We start from the raw sequence: 23,575 nt of genomic DNA on the forward strand, positions 1-23,575 counted from the left end.
TATTGCTGAAATTGTACAGGGCTTTGGTGAGACCACACCTGGAGTACCGTGTACATTTTGGTCTCCTTACCTAAGGAAGGATATATTTGCCTTCGAGGAGGTGCAATGAAGGTTCACTAGATTGATTCCTGGGAGCAGAGGGCTGTCCTATGAGGAGAGATTGAGTAGAATGGGCCATGTAGGCCCTAAGTTCTGGAATTGCTTCCTATACCTCTCCACTTCTCTCTCCTCCTTTAAGATGCTCCTCAAAACCTACCTATTTAACAAAGCTTTTGGTCACCTGTCGTAATGTCTCCTTCTTTGGATCTGTGTTAATTTTTGTCTAATTATGTTCCTGTGAAGCACCTTGGGACATTTTACTACATTAAAGGCACTATATAAATGCAAGTTGGTGTTGTTGACCAATTCTGCGAGTGGTGGCCAGTTACGGGGGTTGGATCTGCTCTGGGCCTTTGATTGGCTTGGGGCCTCATGCAATTATACAGGTTGCATGGCCCAAATGCTGCCCCGGCATGGCTGAAAACACAGAAACAAAATGTGTATAGATGATATTTTAAAAATAAATTAATTAGTAAATACTCTTATGCTACGGTTATATTCTTATGGAAATTATTTCCTTTGAAATAAATGTACTGCATCATGTGCGAAAAAAGTTGATTCCAAGCCCTAATCTATGAGCTTTCTTTGAGGATAGCAATATCAAGGATCTCCACTTTTGGCACCTGTGTGCAATTTATGTGCTGAATGACATAATACAAGGATAATGGATAATCAGTCAGGAGGATGGGGGCACAAGTGAGATTCCATTAACTGAAGTGTTGCTTATTGAGATTGCTCCTAATCGCCATTGATGACACAGCTCTTTTTTAACCCCTTCCTCCACCTCCCCCGTCCCATTATCCCTTGGCAGATCTTGGTTGCATTCCTCATAACGTCTAAGTAGATACCCCTCGTGATGGTCAGCATGCAATACACTACTATAACTTTGCCCGTACGACACCTTTCTACATTAAGTAAAGGCACATAAACTAGTTATCACAATAAGTGACTTCAAGAGCCTACACTTCTACAGCAGTTTATTTAAGACCAGCTCCTAATTGCTTCCTTTCAACCCTAATGAAAGATCATTTACCAAGGTTTTTTTGTCATAGTTAGCAAAATTCCACAGAGAAAATAGCTCACCGAGGATGTGCAAAATAGGCAGTCACTTGATAACTGTAGTACCCCTGGAATAGTGGCTACATTTTCAGTCAGTTTACTAGAACAGTGACATAGCAACAGTTTCAGGTAAGAAAAACCTTTGATCCAACTAGGTCACCTATCCACAGTTTTCATTTACGCATTTTATATTTGTGTAATGTACAACACTAACCACAGAAGAAGCATAAAAATGTAACTTTCTAAAAGTGGGTTACATTTTATTAAGTATAAACGAGTATTACTTTTTTTTCCTGATACTTGCTGTCTAAGATATGAACATCCAGTATGGCCCTTATGTGGTTATGGCACTTTGCATTGGTGGATAATTTATTGTAATACATTGGGGCCTAAATTCCTTAATGGAGAGGACCGAGGTAAATTCGTCCTCGGGCCTTATCAGAATAAATCAAGTGAGCTCTGGGTGCCAATCAGGCAGCTCAACACAGCTCAACTGTTAGGGCCCATGCTCTGATATATAAGTCCAGGAGGGAGGGGGGTACTGGGGAATGAGGGCAGGCCACCACTGTCCCACAGTTGTTTTGTGGAGCCAGAAGAAGCATTCCTGCTCCTTCTCACTCCAGAGAATACCAACAATTTTCCAAGTTTCATCCTTTGTTGAGCGGCCTCCAGCAGTCCATTTAAGAACCACTGGTTAGGCTGCTCAATACCCATAAATACCAGTTGGAGCTTGAGCATCGCAAGCTGAGACTTGGGCAAACTAATTTAGAAGTCCGGGTCTGAAATGAATGCAGGAGCCAGGGCCACCTAAAGAAAGGCCCCAACCAATTTCGCAGTGACCTGAACTCCCGCGCGATCGACCACAGGCCCCTGCACTGCTAAATTTGTTAGTGTCATGCTCATTTTAGGCGCAACAATGTAAAATTTAGACCCCATTGTGTCACTATTGTTATGTACTGATCTTACTAATACGTTACAGTAAATTACAGCATCCTTATTTTAAGTGTTGTGGTTATTCTATTAATCCAGTTTTTAACATTATTCATCTGCAAATTTTCCACTGTCGAGAAACAACAACAAATGTAATATGTATTTACCCTCTTCTGGATCCACAAAGAACACTCCTTTTTTTCTATACATACCTCTTGTAATTTCCTAAATATTTGATCTGCACATTGACAACAAGTAAGATACTGGGGGTGGGAAAGTTTCTCAAGCAACCTAATAGAGCTGCCCATTCAATCCACAGAACTGAATATAAAATTGCAGCAGTTGGCACCCACACCGTTCAGAGTAAATCGGTTAAAAATCATGTGAACTAGACTATTTCCTAAAGGTACCAGAAGGTATAGTTCATCTTCATGTACAATGACCCACACATTAAGAATATAATTTAGGACATTGACCTACACATTAAGAATCTAATTTAGCACATAATGTATACTTCATCAACACAGTACTTTGATTCATTCTGATGTAAGTAGTTCCCACATACTCCTATGTGGGGTGTGGTTAAGAACACAAATGCACGAACACACAGTCCTTTTACTCTAACCGAAAATGAACATTCTTACCTCTGAAAAGATGTGCTAGTTGTTGGTTTAGCAACTCCGGAGCTTCTTGAAGAATCTCTGAAGCTATTAGGGTGGTGCAGGATCCCACTGGCTCCAGGACAACTTCACACTGAGCAGAATGTAGTCGCTCTTGTTCATGATGGTCAATTATTTTGACAACAGCTGTTTCAAGTGCTTTGTCATCACTAAAAGACAACAAGGCACCAGATGTCATTTTATATTGTCTATATTCTTCTGTATGTGTTTATTGTTTAATTTTGGTTACCACAAGAATTGCAAAATTTAAAAGACACTAGGAATATAAGGGCTAACTGAGCAAAGCTCTGGTCCCATTGTGCAGCCTCATTAGATGAAAGCAAAAATTCAAAATAGGACAATAATTCTATAGCCTTAATTCTCCAAATTGCACTCCTGTGTAGCAAGGCTCTGGATTCAAGAACACAATCTCATTGAATTTGCCCTATAGTTGTAATCAGTGTATTTTTATAAGCTATTAAATCCAAATATTAAAATATTCCAATAAAATTATTTCAACATAACTTTTTGTGGCACATAAAATTATTGGTTGAAATTAGCTGCATTTAACTCAGAAAATAAATTAATTCATTAATGGGAATTTAATTGGTATGGTGTGGTACCAATATGTCAACAGTTTTCCAATCAAGCCTTATCAGGTTACAAAAATGTTTTCCTTTTCAATATTACTGGGGATTGTAACAAATGTGCAGTACTTCGGGTAAACTAATTAATCCAAACTATTACCTAGATGGCATTTTGTACCCTTTGTCAGTACTTTTTGTGAATCTTTATTGCAGAAATGTTCTTTATTGAAATGCCTAGATATATTCCTATTTAGATAGGTCAGTTGACTCCTTGATGTATAAACCTTAAATTTTGTGATTTCAGTAATTTTCACAGAAGTCTTTACATAACTACATTAATATTTATTTGGAAAACAGTAATTTAAAAAAAAGATTCATCAGGAAACAATGTCGTCCAAAAAGAACAGACCTTTTATTACTCAGTTAAAAGCTTCAGAAGTAAAGAAATACTTGAGAAATCAAACACTCGGCTCGTCAAATCAGCAGCCTCTATCATAGTAATCAATGTAATGACAAGCATCCAGAAGGGAACACCATGCTTAAACATCTAGAGAGTTATTGATTCAGAGCGCCCTTATAAGCTCTTTTGTTTCATGAAGTGTATTCTTGATTTTTTTTTAAAACCCACTTTGTTCCCCCCACCTCTATATTTCCTCCTTGAGGGCAGCATAGCCTAGGGCATGGATTTGTACAGAAGTACCATCAATTCCACTTCATTATGAGCTATGGAGCAGGTGGGTCAACTGAAGAGCTGAAACCAAGGCCTATGAATATCTAGTACTCCAACATGACAACTACCAGGCCATGTGAAACATGATGTAGGGTTTTGCAATGTGGATGAACATCCAGGCAAATTCAGACTACAGACTCAAATTCAACTTTCAGCTGGGATAAATCCTTACAATTCCGAAGTGCAGATTGAAGTCCATAAATACAAACCCAAACAGTAGCATTTCTTACTCTTGCTTTTTTTTAAAAAAAGAGCAGTGTCTCCTGCACAATAAAACCAATAGAATTTGACAAACAAATATGTAAAAATTCTCTGTGGATATTTCCATATTAAGTGCAAAAGGTTTGCTCAGAGAAATGCACTCAATAATATAGTTTTATTTGGGTATCAATAGTCATAGAATATGTTATATTATATGTGATAATTATGAAGCAGCTCTGTCTTGTCTTGGTCTGTTAGCTGTCCCTTTTAATCAGATACCAGCACAGCCTCAGCCTATATCATTATATATGTTGTAAAGTTTGTAGTTGTTGTTATGGTCACCTTTGTAAAGGATGGAGAGAAGGTCTAACACAAGATTTTTAAATATACTGGCTTTGTGATTGACTCAGTTATGAATATGGCAGCCTTTTATTATTTGAATGAGATGGTAGCTGGAATTTCTAATAAGCCTTGGTCACAGATCGAAAATTATAAAAAAGAAAACAGCCCTTTTGAGTAGAGCTGAACTGAACAAATTGAAATCTTCATAAAAAGGCTGATATGTTTCAGCTAGCTCCAATAGCTTGTGAGGAGACAAGAATAAAGAGAGCTACCTTCTTTCCCTATAAGCTAATATTTGCTTATAGGGAAAGAAGGTAGAATATAGATTCACAACTCTATACTGTTCTCCTTTTCAAGGAGATAAGTGATAAAAGTTCTAATGTAAATATGGTATATATATATATATATCTGCTTTTTCATTATTTAATACATTTGCTTATTATATTTAAACTGCAGTGAGGTCTCTCATGACATTATATTGCTTACAGAAATGTAGATAGATCTTGTGGAGACATAGGGATAACGGCAGTAGCTTAAAAATAATTCACAAACCAGGGTTTTCAGTTTATTGTCTTGGACACATTGTGCATTTTACCCACAGAGTAAGATTAGTGAAGACACTTTCTTGGGAGCTGAGACTCAATTAATACATAGGAGCAGAAAAAATCTAGAGGAGAGAGAGAAAAAGAGAAATACATGGCCTCGTTGGAGGGAAGAGAAAAGAGAGATGCTCTGTTGCAGGGTGTGAGGCACCTCTGACTTTGCTGGAAGTGGTAGGGATGATTATTATTGGGATTAGTTGGTTGCATTATAAAACAATAAATCTTATGACTCACTAAGCAATGCAATATTCACCACTCCCGCATCCCCAGGCAGAGGCTGGGGAGCCTGCCAAAATTATTTAAACGATCCAGAGCTGGAAAATCAGCAGGGTCACGGGTACATCTTTGTGGCAGGATGAATTCTTGCTATGCCAAAAATGCTCCGTTTCAAAAATATCCAGCCCCCAGTGTATGTTTGCTTAACTCCGCCTCGTCACCGCTCTCTCTCCTCTGTTAAGACCATCCTTAAAACCTATCTCTTTGACCAAGCTTTGAATCAGCCCTCCTAATATCTCCTCCTTTGGCTCAGTGTAAATTTTTGTCTGATTACGCTTCCACGAAGTGGCTTGTGACATTTTTTTTAAAGTTAAAGGCACATTAAAATTTAAAGCCTGTGCAATCGATCGCAGACGCTTGAATATGAATTTTAAAATTTCAACCTCTCTACTGCCAGTTGAAGTTTTAAAGAAAAATTAACATTTTTAGAATTCATATCCAGGCCTCTGCGATTGATTGCACAGGCTTTAAATTTTAACAACTCCCTCTCCACTGTAATAGCAACACTGGATGTCATGGATGAACATGCATCCCTGGTGTCCAGCTTTAGTATGACACAAATGATAGAACTTCCAGTGGATGAAATACTTCCGGCAATTGAATATGATTACAATAGCCTGCCCATTACTTCCAGCTGGAAATTAGAGGGCTGTAAAAATAGGTGGAAACCAGCAGGAACAGTTCCCAGATCCACTTCCTGCCCACAGTCATCTAGTTCCATTAAAAATCCAGGTCTTCCTATTCAGTTGAAGGGCTAAATTCTCTGCCCATTTATAACCAATGGGCTGAAAAATCTATCCCAAAATTTCAACATGTAGCTAATGTCAAAATTAACTCATGTTTCATTACACTACTTGGAAATTAAAATTTGGAATCACTGTACCTTGTCAGCATATTATGATCAACAAGTGTTAAAGTCAGTTTCCCTTCTCTGTTCAGCAAATGGAGGTCAATTTCATCTCTGAAGATTAAAGAAGCATCTGAGATATTCAGTTGTTGTAAAATGAACACAACTTCAGTGCGAAGAGGAAATTCTGATCTTTGTATGTTCAAAATTGGCACATAAAGCTGATCTGTTGGATGGGTCTGAAAAGAAAACACAATGAATTTAGGGGGACTAACATTTAAATCTAAATATAAATGTATATTCCGAAATTAAATCTCTAAAATCATTAGTTTTATAATGCTAAAAATTTCCTCATGAAATTATAAAAATATTTTTCAAGTATGAAAAATGGTACAGTATCATACAGTGGAGGTTAATATTTTACATCGATCAATAAATTTGCTTCAACATTCACTACAATGCATGTTACAGTTTTAACATAAATGTGACATTAAGAATCAACTGGTATTTATTCAACAAACCATATGAGAATGGGGTAGCTCTTACCAATTAGCACTTTGGACGCATGGCTTCATGCAACATGAATGCACATCAGAAATCTGGGCATGTAGGTCAGCACCCCACCCAATTAATAAGTGGACAATAAATTATGTGTTGCACACTGGCCCCTGCACCTGAATTCTTGTTTGGCAGTCCAGGGCACCTTCCCAGAGAAGAGTGGCACAGGTGTCAGGCAGGATGTGACAGCCACTGCTCAGTTCTGTATGGTACCCATAGAACCTAGGAGCAGATGTCGAAGAACATGGCAGACCCTTAAAAAAAAAACTGCCACGGTATAATTACCCAACAATACTATATGCCAGGTGAATGGCCCAAATATGCATGCTGCAAAGTGCTACCTGTCAACCTACCAACCTCAAATATAAAAACTGACAGTAAAAGCTTCTACAAGTATATAAAAAGGAAGAGGGTAGCTAAAGTAAACATTGGTCGCTGAGAGGATGAGACTGGGGAAGTAATAATGGAAAACAAGGAAATGGCAGAGGAATTGAATAGATATTTTGTATCTGTCTTCACAGTAGAAGACACTAATAACATACCAATAATAGTAGATAATCAAGGGACAAAGGGGAGGGAGGAACTAAAAACAATCACTATCACTAGAGAAAAAGTACTAGGTAAACTAATGGGTCTAAAGGCTGACAAGTCCCCTGGAGCTGATGGCTTGCATCCGAGAGTCTTAAAGGAAGTGGCTTGAGAGATAGTGGATGCACTAATTTGAATTCTGGAAGATTACATAGATTCTGGAAAGGTCCCAGCGGATTGGAAAACCGCAAACATAACATCCCTATTCAAGAAGGGAGTGAGACAGAAAGCAGGTAATTATAGACCAGTTAGCCTAACATCTGTCATTGGGAAAATGCTAGAATCCATTATTAAGGAAGTAGTAGCAGGACATTTGGAGACTCATAATACAATCAAGGAGAGTCAACATGGTTTTATGAAGGGGAAATCGTGTCTGACAAATTTATTAGAGTTCTTTGAGGAAGTAACGGGCAGGGTGAATAAAGGGGAACCAATGAATGCAGTATATTCGGATTTCCAAAAGGTATTCGATAAGGTGCCACATAAAAGGTTGCTGCATAAGATAATAGCTCATGGTGTTGGGGGTAATATACTGGCATGGATAGAGGATTGGCTAACTAACAGAAAACAAAGGGTTGGGGTAAAAGGGTCATTTTCAAAATGGCAATCTGTCATTAGCAGGGTGCTGCAAGGATCAGTGCTGGGGCCTCACTATTTACAATATACATCAATGACTTGGATGAAGGAACAGAGTGTCTTGTGGCCAAATTTGCTGATGATAAAAAGATAGGTGGAAAAGCAAGTTGCGATGAGGACACAAAGTGTCTGCAAAGGAATATTGACAGGTTAAGCGATTGGGCAAAAATTTGGCAGATGGAATATAATGTGGGAAAATGTGAAGTCGTCCACTTTGGGAGGAAAAATAAAAAAGCAAAATATTATTTGAATGGAGAAATACTATAAAATGCTGCGGTACAGAGGGATCTGGGTGTCCTCGTACATGAAACATAAAAAGTCAACATACAGGTGCAGCAGGTAATCCGGAAGGCAAATGGAATATTGGCCTTTACTTCTAGGGGGATGGAGTATAAAAGCGGGGAAGTCATGCTACAACTGTACAGGGTGCTGGTGAGACCACACCTGGAGTACTGCGTACAGTTCTGGTGCCCTTATTTAAGGAAGGATATACTTGCATTGGAGGCAGTTCAGAGTAGGTTCACTAGGTTGATTCCGGGTATGGAAGGGTTGTCTTATGAGGAAAGATTGAACAGGTTGGGTCTATACTCATTGGAGTTTACAAGAATGAGAGGAGATCTTATTGAAACATACAAGATTCTGAGGAGACTCGATAGGGTAGATGCTGAGAAGATGTTACCCCTCATGGGGGAATCTAAAACTAGGGGGCATAGTCTCAGAATAAGGGGTCGCCCGTTTAAGATGGAAATGAGGAGGAATTTCTTCTCCCAGAGGGTCGTGAATCTTTGGAATTCTTTACCCCAAAAAGCTGTGGAGGCTGAGTCATTGAATACATTCAAGGCTGAGTTAAACAAATTTTTGATCAGCAAGGGAGTCAAAGGATATGGGGAAAGAGCGGGAAAGTGGAGTTGAGGTAAAAATCAGATCAGCCATGATCTCATTAAATGGCGGAGCAGGCTCGAGGGGCCGAATGGCCTACTCCTGCTCCTATCTCTTATAGTCTTATGGTCGACTACACATGTACTGCTGGCCTATGCAAAGCGGTCACACAACATTACAATTCAATCATTGCTTACCGCACATCTACATGCTTCAGCAGGGCACACATTCAGGTGCAACATACAGCTAAAACCCTTGGCACACTGACACCTTATGAGGGCTGCACACAAAAATATTACAATCTTGCTGCATGATCAATTACCGATACAAAGATGTACTGCAGGTTATGCACTCATCTTCCACAATGTGTTCTCCAAACTTGTGACATTAAGACTTTTTCTCTGATTGCAGGAAAGGGATCAGGCCCTAAGTGCAGGAAGGGTTATAACTCACTTTGAAGAGGCCACCCTGGGCATCCTTCCCTACAAGAGCATGAAGGAAACAGCAGCAGGTAAGGCTGCCGGCCTCCTTGAAGTTCAGGGCTAGTACCATCCTGCTCTTCACACATCACTCAATGACAAAGTATCTTGCAATGCAAACTCTGTTTGAAGGTATCTATTGAAGTCAGCATTCTAACACGTGTCCCTGTTCTGTCACTGTAAGTCTGAAAGAGCAGTTTGCTGTAGCCGAGAACAAGCCAGCACCTTACAGCATCCTGCATCCCTCTCACCAATGTTTGCAACCAGTAGCATAGCATCAACCGCCACATATGATGCAGTTAGTCAGCTTGAGGAGGAAGGGATGGAAGGAAGGAGTTGCATTTATATAATGCCTTTCAGATCCTCAGGATGTTCCACATTGCTTCACAACCAATAAATTATTTCCTGAAGTTTAGACACTGTTGTAATGTAGGCAAACACTGCAACAAATTTCCACACAGCCAGGTCCCACAAACTGCAATTACATAAATGACTAGTTAATCTTTTTTGGTGCTGAGCTATTTTTTATCTCCCAGAACAAGCAATACAAAAGACCGCACCCCCTTCAGTACTGCACTGAAGTTTCAGCCTAGATTATGTGATCTGTGTTACGTCCAATAAACGCTCATTGGTGTGGTAATGTAATGGCTGCTTTTATTTCAGGCTCTCTGGAATATTCTCTCTAGATATAACAAATGATACAAGAGGAGACCCGAGAGTGTAATTGCTACAGGATGCATGGTTGTCCCATCAGAGGGCCCTCTAGTGTTCAGTTAACAATATGCAAGTACAATACTTATCACTTTCCCCTCTCAGAATTTCAAAGTGGCAATAACCATGTGATCCAGTCTTGGAATTGAGTTTGAAACCACAATCTTATGACGCAGAAGTGAGAATGCTACTACTAAGCCAAGCTGGCTCCAGGTGAGTCACAACGCACAAATGAGGAGTAGCAAGTGGTGATGCTGCAGGAGCAGCAGGAACTTGATGCCCAAATAGTCACATAGATGCCTTTGGCCATCTCTACTTTTGGGAAATCTTGCACTGTGCTTCAATTGGAAAACCATGCTCCTACTAAATTTTCTGCATGATACACGTCCTCTATAATTGCAGTTTTTATCTTGACAATATATTGACATCCAGCAACCAATCAGTGCATGCAGAAGAATATATATACTCCCTGGCTTGTCTGTCTAGATGGTGATGCGTATAATGTTCTATAATCTAGACTGACACTTCAGTGCAATGCTGAGAGTGTGCTGCAATGTCGGAGACACTGTCTTTCAGATAAGAAGTTAAACTGAGGCCCCATGTCCCCTCTCCGATGAACGTAAATAATCCCATGGCAAGAAGAGCAGGGGAGTTCTTCTGGTGTCCCAGCCAATATTTACTCCTCAACCAACACCAGATTATCTAGTCATTTATCTCATTGGTGTTTGTGGAACCTTGCTGTACTCTGTGTTTCCGTGCATTATAAGAATGACTACACTTCAAAAGTACTTAATTGGCTGTGAGGCACTTTGGGATGTCTTGAGATCATGAAAGGCACTATATAAATGCCAAATCCTTCTTTCCTACATGTTCTAATCAAAAAAGATAAAAGAATATAAAAACATTCCCAAAATATGCTAGAAAAAGCTTTCCTCTGTTAAGCGCTCCCTTGCACATGTGCAATCCCATTGAAAATAATGCAAAATTTTAGAAGACTAATTTCAACATAGCTTGTGTGGAATTTCACGTGTCAATTAATGCCTGGCATTCTGTGCAAGAGCACTTTTCACCAGCCTCAATTTGCAGCCAGAAGCTAGCTTGCTGTAAGCATTTTCATCAATTAGAAAATCCACCAATCAACTTTGTACCACAGTGCAGGAGATAACCAGTTAGTTTCACTTTGTGATACATCATTTCTGATTGCACCATAATCTCCTATTTTTTTAAATATACATACATACATACATGCAATGGCTTTTTGATTAATAGAAAATGTACATACAAAACGTCAATATCACAACTATCCCTGTATTTCACAACATATTTGTACCTTATAAAGGAAGTAAGCGTAGGCTAAGGCTGAAACTGCAGAGTCTAGGTCACATGCTCTGTCTCCAAGTACAGCATGAACTCTGGGTAGATCATTTCTATTAATCTGTAAAAGACAGATTGCCAAGTCAACAGGATATAATCAGTCCAGTTCTTTGCATTTTTATATGTATATACAGGCAATATATTGTGCATAATAGATTTATTCGATTTCTTAATGTATTTCACAGAGGTAAATAGATCAGATAAATATTTATCAACTACTAGGAAAATGAATAAAGAGTGAAGAAAACAAATAAATTCAGAAAATACATTTTACTATCCAGCTCTAAATGTCCCCAAAGGAAAATGGTATCATACTAAAATGACAATCAAATTCATGAACTGAGGATAGACTAAAATAAACTGGATCAACTCCTTTATAATCATAAAAAAATTACAACATGGAAGGAGGCTATTCGGCCCATCGAGTCCGCGCCGGCTCTATGCGCGAGCAATCCAACTAGTCCCACTCCCCCGCCCTATCCCCGTAGCCCTGCAAATTTTTTCCTTTCCAAGTAATTATCCAGTTCCCTTTTGAAGGCCATGATTGAATCTGCCTCCACGACTCCCTCGGGCAGTGCATTCCATATCACAACCACTCGCTGTGTAAAAAGGTTTTCCCTCCTGTCATCTTTTGGTTCTTTTGCCAATCACCTTAAATCTATGTCCTCTGGTTCTTGACCCTTCCGCCAATGGGAACAATTTCTCTCTATCTACTCTGTCTAGACCCTTCATGATTTTGAATACCTCTATCAAATCTCCTCACAACCGTCTCCGTTCCAAAGAGAACAACCTTGTTCTTCTTCAGTGTATCCACGTAATTTAAGTCCTTCATCACTGGAATCATTCGAGTAAATCTCCTCTGCACCCTTCCTAAGACCTTCACATCTTTCCTGAAGTGTGGTGCCTAGAACCGGACACAATACTCCAGTTGTGGCCGAACCAGTGTTTTATAATTAGCTCAGTTTGTACAATTTGTAACTGTACAGAAACAAGTTTGACACAAATAGATGATGTAAACGGACAGAAATTTGGTCAAACCCAAATTTCTGCCTAAACTTGATTTTCCATCTGGCTGAAACCAAGTGGAGAATTTACTGACAGGTGAAAAATATCCAGCACCCATTTTAATTTACAAATTTTTGTATAAAGTCTTTTATCCTCTTGTGTTACTCTTGTAAATTAGTTTTGTGTGATCAGCACACAATGATATAAATGATCCAAAACATATTAGTAAGACTGCCATCAAGATTAAGTAGTGGTCTGAATTCCAAACTCAATGATTCACAGATGATTCAATTCAGACACTTCTAGTTCACTTAACCTATCACTTAAAAAGAGGTTGCACCTGTTTGCAAAGGAGCAATTTCCTTCTGCATGCATAGTATTATTTATTTTTCCTCCTATAAATGTTTTATCTATCATGGCTGATTGCAAGTTCTGTGATTCATATCCCTCCCTCTTTCTCTGGTAATCTAGGGAGGGAATCTGGCATGGTGGCTTGAATTACATTTATTTTTTGTATGTGGATTGGAGATTGGGTTCCTTCTAAATATGGAATTTAAACAGACCATATTTTTTAAACTCTTCGATATTTATGTAGGAACAGGAGTAGGCCATTCAGCCCCTCAAGCCTGTTCAGCCATTCAATTAGATCATGGCTGATCTGTATATTAGCTCAGTTTACCTGCCTTAGTTCCATACCCCTTAAAACTCTTGCCTAACAAAAATATATTAATCTCAGTTTTGAAATTTTCAATTGACCTAGCCTCAAAAGTTTTTTTGGGAAGAGAGTTCCAGATTTCCACTACCCTTTGTGCGAAGAATTGCATCCTGACAGCATCCCTGAATGGCCTAGCTCTAATTTTAAGGTTATGGCCCCTTGTTCTGGGCTTCCCCACCAGAGGAAGTAGTTTCTCTCTATCTAACCTATGAAATCCATTAATCATCTTAAACACTTCAACTAGATCACCACCTAATCTTCGACATTCAAGGGAATACAAGCCGAGTCTATGCAATCTGTCCTCATAATTTAATCCTTTTAGCCTCAGTATCATTCTGGTGAATCTGCACTGCACCCCTCCAAGGCCAATATATCCTTCCAGAGGTGCAGAGCCCAGAACTGAACGCAGCACTCCAGATGCGGTCTAACCAGAGCTTTATACAACTGTAACATAATTCACAAGCTTATCAGTGTGGATAACTAATTAACTGCTTATCTACATTCATTAAAGCTAAGAAAATAAATTACATACTAACTGATCTCCCATTGTTCGCAGACCAAAGAAAAAGTGTGTGCGTGTGTGTGTGCGCGCGCGCGCAGCTTTGCCTCTGCTGAATGTCACAAGCATTTGTATATTTTTCCAAGCATATCACTGCATATGTATACCAAAAGAAAATGAATCTAAATCTAGAAAATAATTGTGATCAAGATAAAACATCTCCAACTATAATCTTTCAAAGTTCTCTAGATTCAGGAACTGTCCCTCTGGATTGGAAAATTGCACATGTCACTCCGCTTTTTAAAAAAGGAGAGGGAAACTAGGGAATTATAGACCAGTTAGCCTAACATCTGTTGTGGGGAAAATGCTGGAGTCTATAATTAAGAATAGGGTGACTGAACACCTCGAGAATTTTCAGTTAATCAGAGAGAGCCAGCATGGATTTGTGAAAGGTAGGTCTTGCCTGACAAACCTGACTGAATTTTTTGAAGAGGTGACTAAAGTAGTGGACAGGGGAATGCCAATGGATGTTATTTATATGGACTTCCAGAAGGCATTTGATAAGGTCCCACATAAGAGACTGTTAGCTAAGATAGAAGCCCATGGAATCGAGGGAAAAGTACGGACTTGGTTAGAAAGTTGGCTGAACAAAAGGCGACAGAGAGTAGGGATAGTGGGAAGGTACTCACATTGGCAGGATATGACTAGTGGAGTCCCACAGGGATCTGTCTTGGGGCCTCAATTATTCACAATATTTATTAACGACTTAGATGAAGGCATAGAAAGTCTCATATCTAAGTTTGCCGATGACACAAAGATTTGTGGTATTGTAAGCAGTATAGATGAAAACATAAAATTACAAAGTGATATTGATAGATTAGGTGAATGGGCAAAACTGTGGCAAATGGAATTCAATGCAGACAAATGTGAGGTCATCCACTTTGGATCAAAAAAGGATAGAACAGGGTACTTTCTAAATGGTAAAAAGTTAAAAACGGAGGATGTCCAAAGGGACTTAGGGGTTCAGGTACATAGATCATTGAAGTGTCATGAACAGGTGCAGAAAATAATCAATAAGGCTAATGGAATGCTGGCCTTTATATCTAGAGGACGAGAGTACAAGAGGGCAGAAGTTATGCTGCAGCTATACAAAACCCTGGTCAGACCGCACCTGGAGTACTGTGAGCAGTTCTGGGCATCGCACCTTCGGAAGGACATATTAGACTTGGAGGGAGTGCAGCATAGGTTTACTAAAATGATACCCGGACTTCAAGGGTTAAGTTACGAGGAGAGATTACACAAATTGGGGTTGTATTCTCTGGAGTTTCGAAGGTTAAGGGGTGATCTGATCAAAGTTTATAAGATATTAAGGGGAACGGATAGGGTGGATAGAGAGAAACTATTTCCGCTGGTTGGGGATTCTAGGAGTAGGGGACACAGTCTAAAAATTGGAGCCAGACCTTTCAGGAGCGAGATTAGAAAACATTTCTACACACAAAGGGTGGTAGAAGTTTGGAACTCTCTTCCGCAAATGGCAATTGATACCAGCTCAATTGCTAAATTTAAATCTGAGATAGATAGCTTTTTGGAAATCAAAGGTATTAAGGGATATGGGCCAAAGGCGGGTATATGGAGTTAGATCACAGATCAGCCATGATCTTATCAAATGGCGGAACAGGCACGAGGGGCTGAATGGCCTACTCCTGTTCCTATGTTCCTAACTGGACTGTATATTAGCTCTCTGTTGAAAATAGATGCATATTGAAAATTGAGTTGCTGACAACATGATTAATGACCCTAAAATCAACATTAAGCTCAACACTAATCCACAAGCCAATGTCATGGCATTGGAGCAGCACAGCAAAATGCAACTTAATACTGTAATTGGTTAAAGATATTGCTTATCAAACTAATATCATTCATCAAACATAAAAGGCTCGACTTTTGCACCCCAAGCGGGAGCGTTCGTGGCAGTGGGGCTGTGAAAATCGGAGATTTCCGGGGCAGGTCCGGAGCCCGGCTTCAACCCGCCCACTTCCGGGTTCCCCAGTGACGCGCTGACATGCATGCGCAGCCCCCACATGTGGGACTCCTGCCGGCAATTAAAGCTGGCGGGGTGCCACTTGAAGTAATTAACCAGGTACTTCAGGTCGTTTACAGACCTGATTGTCCTGATATTTTAGGAGGGGTGGGATTTTCAGATCAACTGGGACTGTTTCCCGTACTGGAGGAAACGCTTCCAGTTGAAATGGATGTGTTGCAGCCATCAGCCTGTGGCAGCTGCAAAGGTCCATTTGACAGGTGGGGGTGGGCGTGGGTGTGGGCGTGGGGGGGACCTCACTCATTGCAGGAGGCCACTCTGTCACTTTGGACAAAGTTTGGCCCCCACCACCCTCCTCCTGACAATAAAATTCACCAACTTGCACACTTACCCCGATGTCCAGACACATTTACCTACCTTGCGGACTCCCTCAAATGTACATCTTCCGGATGGGGGCCGCCGTAGCTGCAGTCATGACCTCCTCAGAGGACGAACAGCATCACCAGTCTCGCCGGCCACGCCGTCCACCTCTGACATGTGGAGCTCCACAACACAGTGCTGTGACACATCCACCTGCACAGCAGGAGGGAGGGCAAGGGCAGAGAGAGATGCGTCACAGAAGGCACTACCCTCGCCACAGGGTCTACAGCCCGAGGCTCAGCTTCCTGGACCTCTCTGAGCAGCAGTGCACATGGAGGCTCAGAGCCACTCGACATGTAGTCGTGGACATCTGCAGCCTCCTTCATGCCGAGCTGCTCCCGGCTGGCCCGAGCACCATCTTCTTACCTGTCGCTGTCAAAGTCACCACTGCCCTCAACAACTTCTCCTCTGCATCCTTCCAGGGTGCCACTGGGGATATCGCCGACATCTCTCAGTCGTCTGCACAAAAGAGCCCTGCAAATACACCTGCACCCACTCTGCAGTGACACAGTGGGTGGCATCAGTTATGGGTCTTCATAGTGATCCTCAGGAAAGGGTATTATTGCACAAACCAGACAAGATTCGAAAAGACGTGGCAGTAGTGGTGACAATATAATATGTTATGAGAGTTGATTAGAAATTAAATCTAAGTAAAAACCATGACAATCCCTAAAACACCCTTGTGCATCCCCTTCATGCTCACGACACGTTTGCCTTACGCTTCCTACTGCACATATGTGATGCATGCCCTGTGGCTGCAGCACAGGTAGTGGCAGGTTGGGTGAAGCTGACCATGAAAGAGATGCATGAGAGGGTGAGTATGAGATAGAGCCATGAGATTGTATGAGGTTGGGTTGAGTGGTAGTGGTGGGATGAGTATTGGCGAGGTGAGTAAGTGCAGGTAAGATGAGGATGAGGTTTGAGTGGGCGTGAGGAGTGACGTGATTGAGGAGTGTTGGTAGTGCAGAAGGAGATGTGGGGTGGGGGCGGTGATGTGGCAGACGGAGTGTAGGGGAATGAGTAAGTGTACTCACTTTGGCTGACCTACTTAGGTCAATGAAGCGCCTCCTGCACTGCATGCAGGTGCGCAATATGTTGGTGGTGCAGGTGACTTCCTCTGCCACCTCGAGCCAGGCCTTCTTGGTGGCAGAGGCAGGCCACTTCCTCCCGCCCACCGGGGGGATGATATCTGTCCTCCCCCTCCTCCTCACCCGATCCAATAAGACCTGGAGTGAGGCATCATTAAACTTGGGAGCAGCCTTCCCCCTGGGCTGCTCCATGCTGTAATTTTTCCTATTTCCTGCAGCATCAATCAGTGGAGGACTGACCCTTTAAATAGGGCTCCTCCAGCTGACAGCCTATGCTGCCCATGCGCAGTCCGCTCGTTGCGCAGCTTTCCAGCGCGAAACCCGGAAGCAAAGATAAGTACCTTCAATCAAGCTGCAAACGAGTGCGGACTCCGATTTCACTGGGCGCGTTACCCAAGCGCCCAGTCAACCCCCCGCTGCCAACCCGCCGTCCTCCTAATATTGGGCCCAAAGAAAGACCAGGCAGACCACAAACATGGCTGACAGCCATTAGGGAAAAGCATATGTTTTGAAATTCCAACTGGTGAATCATGACATAAAACCAATTCTTGATAAGAAAGCTTGTTTGGAACTAGGCTTCATGCAAGAAATGTAAAAGTTACCTATACTATAAACATACTCAAGGAGTACAGAGATATGACTGATGGTTCTGATTACTTGGGAGGCAACGATAAATGAAGCTAAATCCAGAAATAGCGTAAGTAGTCCAAGCATCTAAAAGAGTACTCCAAAAATCATGCAGTAAAGAAACATATGGAGAAAGATAGTTTAATCAAAAAGATAATAGAGCCAACACCATGGGTCAGCTCTGGTAGTGATCGATAAGAAAAACTTCAATCAGATTTGTATATGCAACGATCCCAAGTGCTTAAACGAAACAATCATGAGGCAACACTACTCAATGCCAACAATTGAAGGCATTACACATAAACTTGGTGATATATGAGCCTTCTCTATCCTTGATGCAAGGTTGGGATACTGCAAAAAAAAACAATAAGCTAAGTTTAATACCCTGTTTGGAGAAAGTCCTACATGAATACAAGGGTGTTAAGATGATAGTCAATGATGGTTTTGTGTTGGGAGCATGAAGAACAAAAACTTCACAGCACTTCAAAGATGCCCACAAGACTTAGTAAGAAGATAACACAAGTCACAGTTCCAAAAGTAATGCATTTTGGACACAATTACTAAGGATCTTGAACCAGATCCCAAAAGAGGTCAAGAAATTTGAAATACTGAGTTCTAAAAGACAAAAGCAGAATTTGAGACAATGGGGGTGATTTTAACCCCCAAGAACAGCTGCGTTGGGGGTGGGTGGGAGTTGAAAATAGTTCTTTTTGGGTCGTAACCGTAACCCGGCTTTATTTCTGGGTTTAACTTGGGTGCGTAAAATTACAGGCTTCCCACTGGGAATGCAAAGTCTGAAAATTTTGCAGTTGCAACCCAAAAAAACAATTATTTTCAACTCCCACCTGCCCCCAACTCACCCATTTTTGGGGTTAAAATCACCCCCAATGATTGCATGTTGAAAATTTAATGAAATTTGCTCCAAGATTAAACGCAAGTGCCAAAACGGCTATGTAACCTGATGAAAAAGGATGCACTTTCCAAATAGGTTGCCAACCTTGCTAGAGCTTTTAAAGAGATAAAGCAATTGATCAAAATGTTTTCACAACCAGTGTTACAATATTTTGACAGAAGAAAATAGGTCACATTACAAGTTGAGGCATCACATTCTGAGTTAGGTGCAGTGATCCTCAAAGCATAAAAGCATTGCTCCGTGCATGGAGAATAGGAGAGGGTGGGAAGAATTGTTAAAGCTGTTGGAAGAAGGGACGGATAAGCTTATGATTTTTTTTTCTGAATTGTTGAATTTTTGTACATCACATTATTGAACTAGTATTGCAATGTTTGGCACCTGCAATAGTGCTATGCATCAGGTGCCAGTACCCTGCATTATAAGGTTCCAAAGCCTGCTAAGCATCTCAAGAACAATGCAATGAACATGATAATAGTCATGGAGAATCTATGACACTGAGAGCCTATGCATCTGACATGCACTAGGGTCCATTAGAGGATAGCATTTTGAGTGCCTGAACAAGTTCATTGTAAGAAGCAGTTCAACTTCAGTGACATGCTCCAGTTATTTCTCCCCCAGGACAGCTTTAAGGCAAGCAGCAGCCACTCTGCCCTCATATTACCATGCAAGGTCAGGTCAGGTCAGTGCAGGACAGGCACCGCAATGCACAAAAAGCAGCAGTCTAGGCGCCACTGCACCTAGACCAATTATCAGCCCCTATAAATTTAATTTTAATGGGGAATATGGTGAGGCTGTGGGAAGTATCCATGGCTACTATCACACAGAATTCTTTTGGTGGAATGTCATTGGAGAGAAAGGTTTTAGCCATTTTAGGCAATATGATTCATCAAGTAGCAAATAACCTGTTAGAAATCAGAAAAAAACAATACTTAAACACGTAACCAAGGATGAGGAAGAGAATTGACCAATAACTTGATGTAGGTGATACTTGATATGCAGAACATATTTGATATACACAACATATACATATATTTTATGGTAAAGGTTTGTTCCTGAGCCAGTCAAATCTTGGTTCATTACCATCTCACCAATAACACAAGGTACTGTACAACCCACCACAGGCTTGAGAGAGACCCATACAACTTCATACTCATCCTTCACAAGGCTCACTTTTTTAAAAAAAACTTATCATCTGTCAAAATCAGTTAACTTGCAGTCAGTGATGCCCAAGTAATATAAAGCAATCATTCAGCTGAATGCTTCACAAGCAACCTGGGCAACAGGCCAATGTTCATGGCTTACTTGAGCAATCTGGCTGCTTCCTGTGTCAGCTGTTGGAAACTGCAAAGGCTGGCGACCTTTAATTATTTAAAAGGGTTCAGACTCCTGCAGGTTCTGTAAACTTGGACAAGCTACTTCATGTTCTACTTCAGGTTTGAGTATTGGGTTGGAGAGAAGAAATGATTTTGATGCACGGTTATGTTCAGGCCTGCAAAGTATCGCTCATCAGAGATGATAATAACTCATTTTAGAGTATAAATGCAACTTATTTTGATCGATGTGACCCTTAAAAATAAATAGTTCTATATGTTTAAATAAGCTTGTAATCCATGTCACTTTTGGCGATCTTAAGTGTAACTCAATTTTGTCCTGATGTGTTCTTGTTGTCAGCTCTTTTGATATTTAATTATGATATATGTCATTTTGTGTTAATAATCTGATTATGTCAGGATGGCACATAGCCCATTTAGAACTTAGATTATACATTCTCTGTTGATTTCAAAGTATAATTAGAAATTAGTTTTCTTTATTTGTAGTTTACTAAATTGCATTATGTTCTGCAGGGTACCTTTCTTAAAAGCATATACCTCAAAAATAATTAGTAACAAAAGAACTTGCACTTTTATAGTACCTTTCATGTCCTCAGGATGTCTCAAAGATCTTCACAGTTAGTGAATAAATTACTTTAAAGTGTAGCACTGTTTTTTTTTGGTAAATATATATGCATTTAAGGGGAAGCTAGATAAACACATGAGGGAGAAAGGAATCGAAGGATATGCTGATCAGGTCAGATGAAGGAGTGGGAGTAGGCTTGTGTAGAACATAAACACCGGCAGGGACCAGTTGGAACGAATGGCCTGTTGCTGTGCTGTATATGCTACATAATTCTATATAACATAGCAGCCAATTGACACGGCTCCACAAATAGCAAATGAATGACCAGTTAATCTGTTTTTGATGGTGTTGGTTGAGAAAGGAATGATGGCTATGACACTGGGCAAACTCCCTGTTCTTCTTCAAAGAGCCATGGGGACTTTTACATCCACCTGAACAAGCAGACAGGGACTCACTTTAATGCCTCATCCAAAACATTGCACCTCTAACAATGCAGCATTCCCCCAGTAATGCATCTGTGTCAGCCTAGATTATGTACTTATGTCCTGGAATGGGGCTCAAGTCCACAACCTTCTAACTCAGACAAGAGTACTACCAACTAAGCCAAACCAACACTGCCTGGAAAGTTTGGATAAGCTTCAACAAATATGCTGGAAATTTAAATTCTAGATTACAGCAAGTTCCTTATAGAATCATAGAATGGTTACAGGAGGCGGCCAGTCAGCCCGTCGAGCCCGTGCTGGCTCTCTGCAAGAGCAATCCAGCCAGTCCCACTCCCCCACCCTTTCCTCGTGACCCTGCAAATTTTTTTCAAGTACTTATCCAATTCCCTTTTGAAAGCTAAGATTGATTCTGCCTCCACCACCCTCTCGGGCAGTGCATTCCAGATCATAACCACTCACTGCGTAAAAAAAGTTTTCCTTGATTCTTTTGGGCCAATCACTTTAAATCTGTGTCTTCTGGTTCTTGACCCTTCCGCCAATGAGAACAGTTTCTCTCTATCTACTCTGTTTCAATTTTGAACACCACTATCAAATCTTCTCTCAACCGTCTCTGCTCTAAGGAGAACAAGCCCAGCTTCTCCAGTCTATCCATGTAACTAAAGTCCCTCATCCCTGGAACCATTCTGGTAAATCTTTTCTGCACCCTCTCTAAGGCCCTCACACCTTTCCTAAAGTGCGGTGCCCAGAATTGGACACAATACTCCAGCTGTGGCCGAACCAGTGTTTTATAAAGGTTCATCATAACTTCCTTGCTTTTGCACTCTATGCTTCTATTTATAAAGCCCAGGAACCCGTATGCTTTTTTAACCGCTTTCTCAACCTGCCCTGCCACCTACAATTAATTGTGCACATTTACCCCCAGATCTCTCTGTTCCTGCACCCCCTTTAGAATTTTACCCTTTATGCCTCTCCTCGTTCTTCCTACCAAAATGTATCACTTCGCACTTCTCAGGGTTAAATTTCATCTGCCACGTGTCCGTCCATTCCACCAGCCTGTCTATGTCCTCTTGAAGTCTATCACTATCCTCCTCACTGTTCACTACACTTCCAAGTTTTGTGTCATCTGCAAATTTTGCAATTGTGCCTTGTACACCCAAGTCCAAGTCATTAATATATATCTATCTATCTATCAAGAAAAGCAGTGGTCCTAGTACTGACCCCTGGCGAACACCACTGTATACCTTCCCCCAGTCCGAAAAACAGCCGTTCACCATTATTCTCTGTTTCCTGTCACTTAGCCAATTGCGTAACCATGCTGCCACTGCCCCTTTTATTCCATGGGCTTCAACTTTGATGACAAGCCTATTATGTGGCACTTTATCAAACACCTTTTGGAAGTCCACATACACCATATCAACTCTCTCTCTTACCTCATCAAAAAACTCAATCAAGTAGTTAAACTTTATCCACCAGTTTTTTTTCCCTTTTCTGCACCGCTTTCCTGAAGACCTCAAAGCCATTCCTGATCGTCACCTAACATCCATACCCATGTGCAATCTCCAGCAAGGGTCATTAATGCTTCTGCCAGCCATCTGGCAAAGTGTCAGTGTCTGATAGCTCCAGTCTGGGAGGTAGGAGTAGAAAAGAGAATACTGTTCATATTAATTCCTCATCTCCTGAGTCCTTCTACACATAAATATCTATAGTTTAAAAAGGCACCTGCAAAGCTAACTAGAAGAGAAAAAGTCTCACATGCCACTTGTCAGGCAGGCACTCTCTTTATATAAATCCTCAGCAATAAGAGGTTGTCAATTGCAACAACCATGGAGCCAAAATACACAAATTATTTAAGGAGTAATAATGGGTAAGATGAATGGGGCACAGCTAAGTGGGGAATTAAGCAATCTAGTTAATGACATTTACATTTTCAAGATCAACAAAATTTTTTGTGTCGTCACTTTTTACTGTGAAGTAATCAGTTTACCATTTCAATGCAGGCTAATGAACACATTGGAATGGATTTCTCTCTTTCTGGCAGTGGGTGGAACAGGACTCCTGGGTTGGGGTTAATTAGATATGCATGGTGAGCTCCTGAAGGATTCCTGCCACCAAGAGGCTACAACACAGAGAAACTGGACATCCCTGCTTCAGCCGACATTGGGGTCTACACAAGCAAGTGTATGGGAGCCCATTTGGAGAGACGTGGCCTCTACTTGGCCCTCTCCTTCCACTGACAGAACGTGGGGTCTTACTGCCATTACGCCAGGCCTACCTTCACCTTTCAACAAGCAGTTCTGGGGACCAGCGGTAAGAAGGGTTGCTGGGTGGGAAATATGCCAGAAAGCCTGGATCCCATCACCTACCAACATTT

At 41.0% G+C, this 23,575-nt stretch overlaps 1 protein-coding gene across 3 annotated transcripts in view; it reads right to left on the reverse strand.

Annotated features, from left to right (window-relative positions):
* The window catches only part of LOC137321010 (exopolyphosphatase PRUNE1-like), a 186,541-nt gene that overhangs the window by 91,206 nt on the left and 71,760 nt on the right, over positions 1-23,575 (reverse strand). For all 3 annotated transcript variants that reach the window (XM_067983105.1, XM_067983106.1, XM_067983107.1), the window contains exons 2-4: positions 11,514-11,618; positions 6,369-6,571; positions 2,733-2,917 (exon numbers count right to left, since the gene is read on the reverse strand). In XM_067983105.1, coding sequence (XP_067839206.1) covers positions 2,733-2,917; positions 6,369-6,571; positions 11,514-11,618 — 493 coding nt within the window. The remainder of the gene's footprint in view (positions 1-2,732; positions 2,918-6,368; positions 6,572-11,513; positions 11,619-23,575) is intronic.

The sequence above is a fragment of the Heptranchias perlo genome, chromosome 4 (genome assembly GCF_035084215.1).
Source record: "Heptranchias perlo isolate sHepPer1 chromosome 4, sHepPer1.hap1, whole genome shotgun sequence".
NCBI classification, from domain to species: domain Eukaryota; kingdom Metazoa; phylum Chordata; class Chondrichthyes; order Hexanchiformes; family Hexanchidae; genus Heptranchias; species Heptranchias perlo.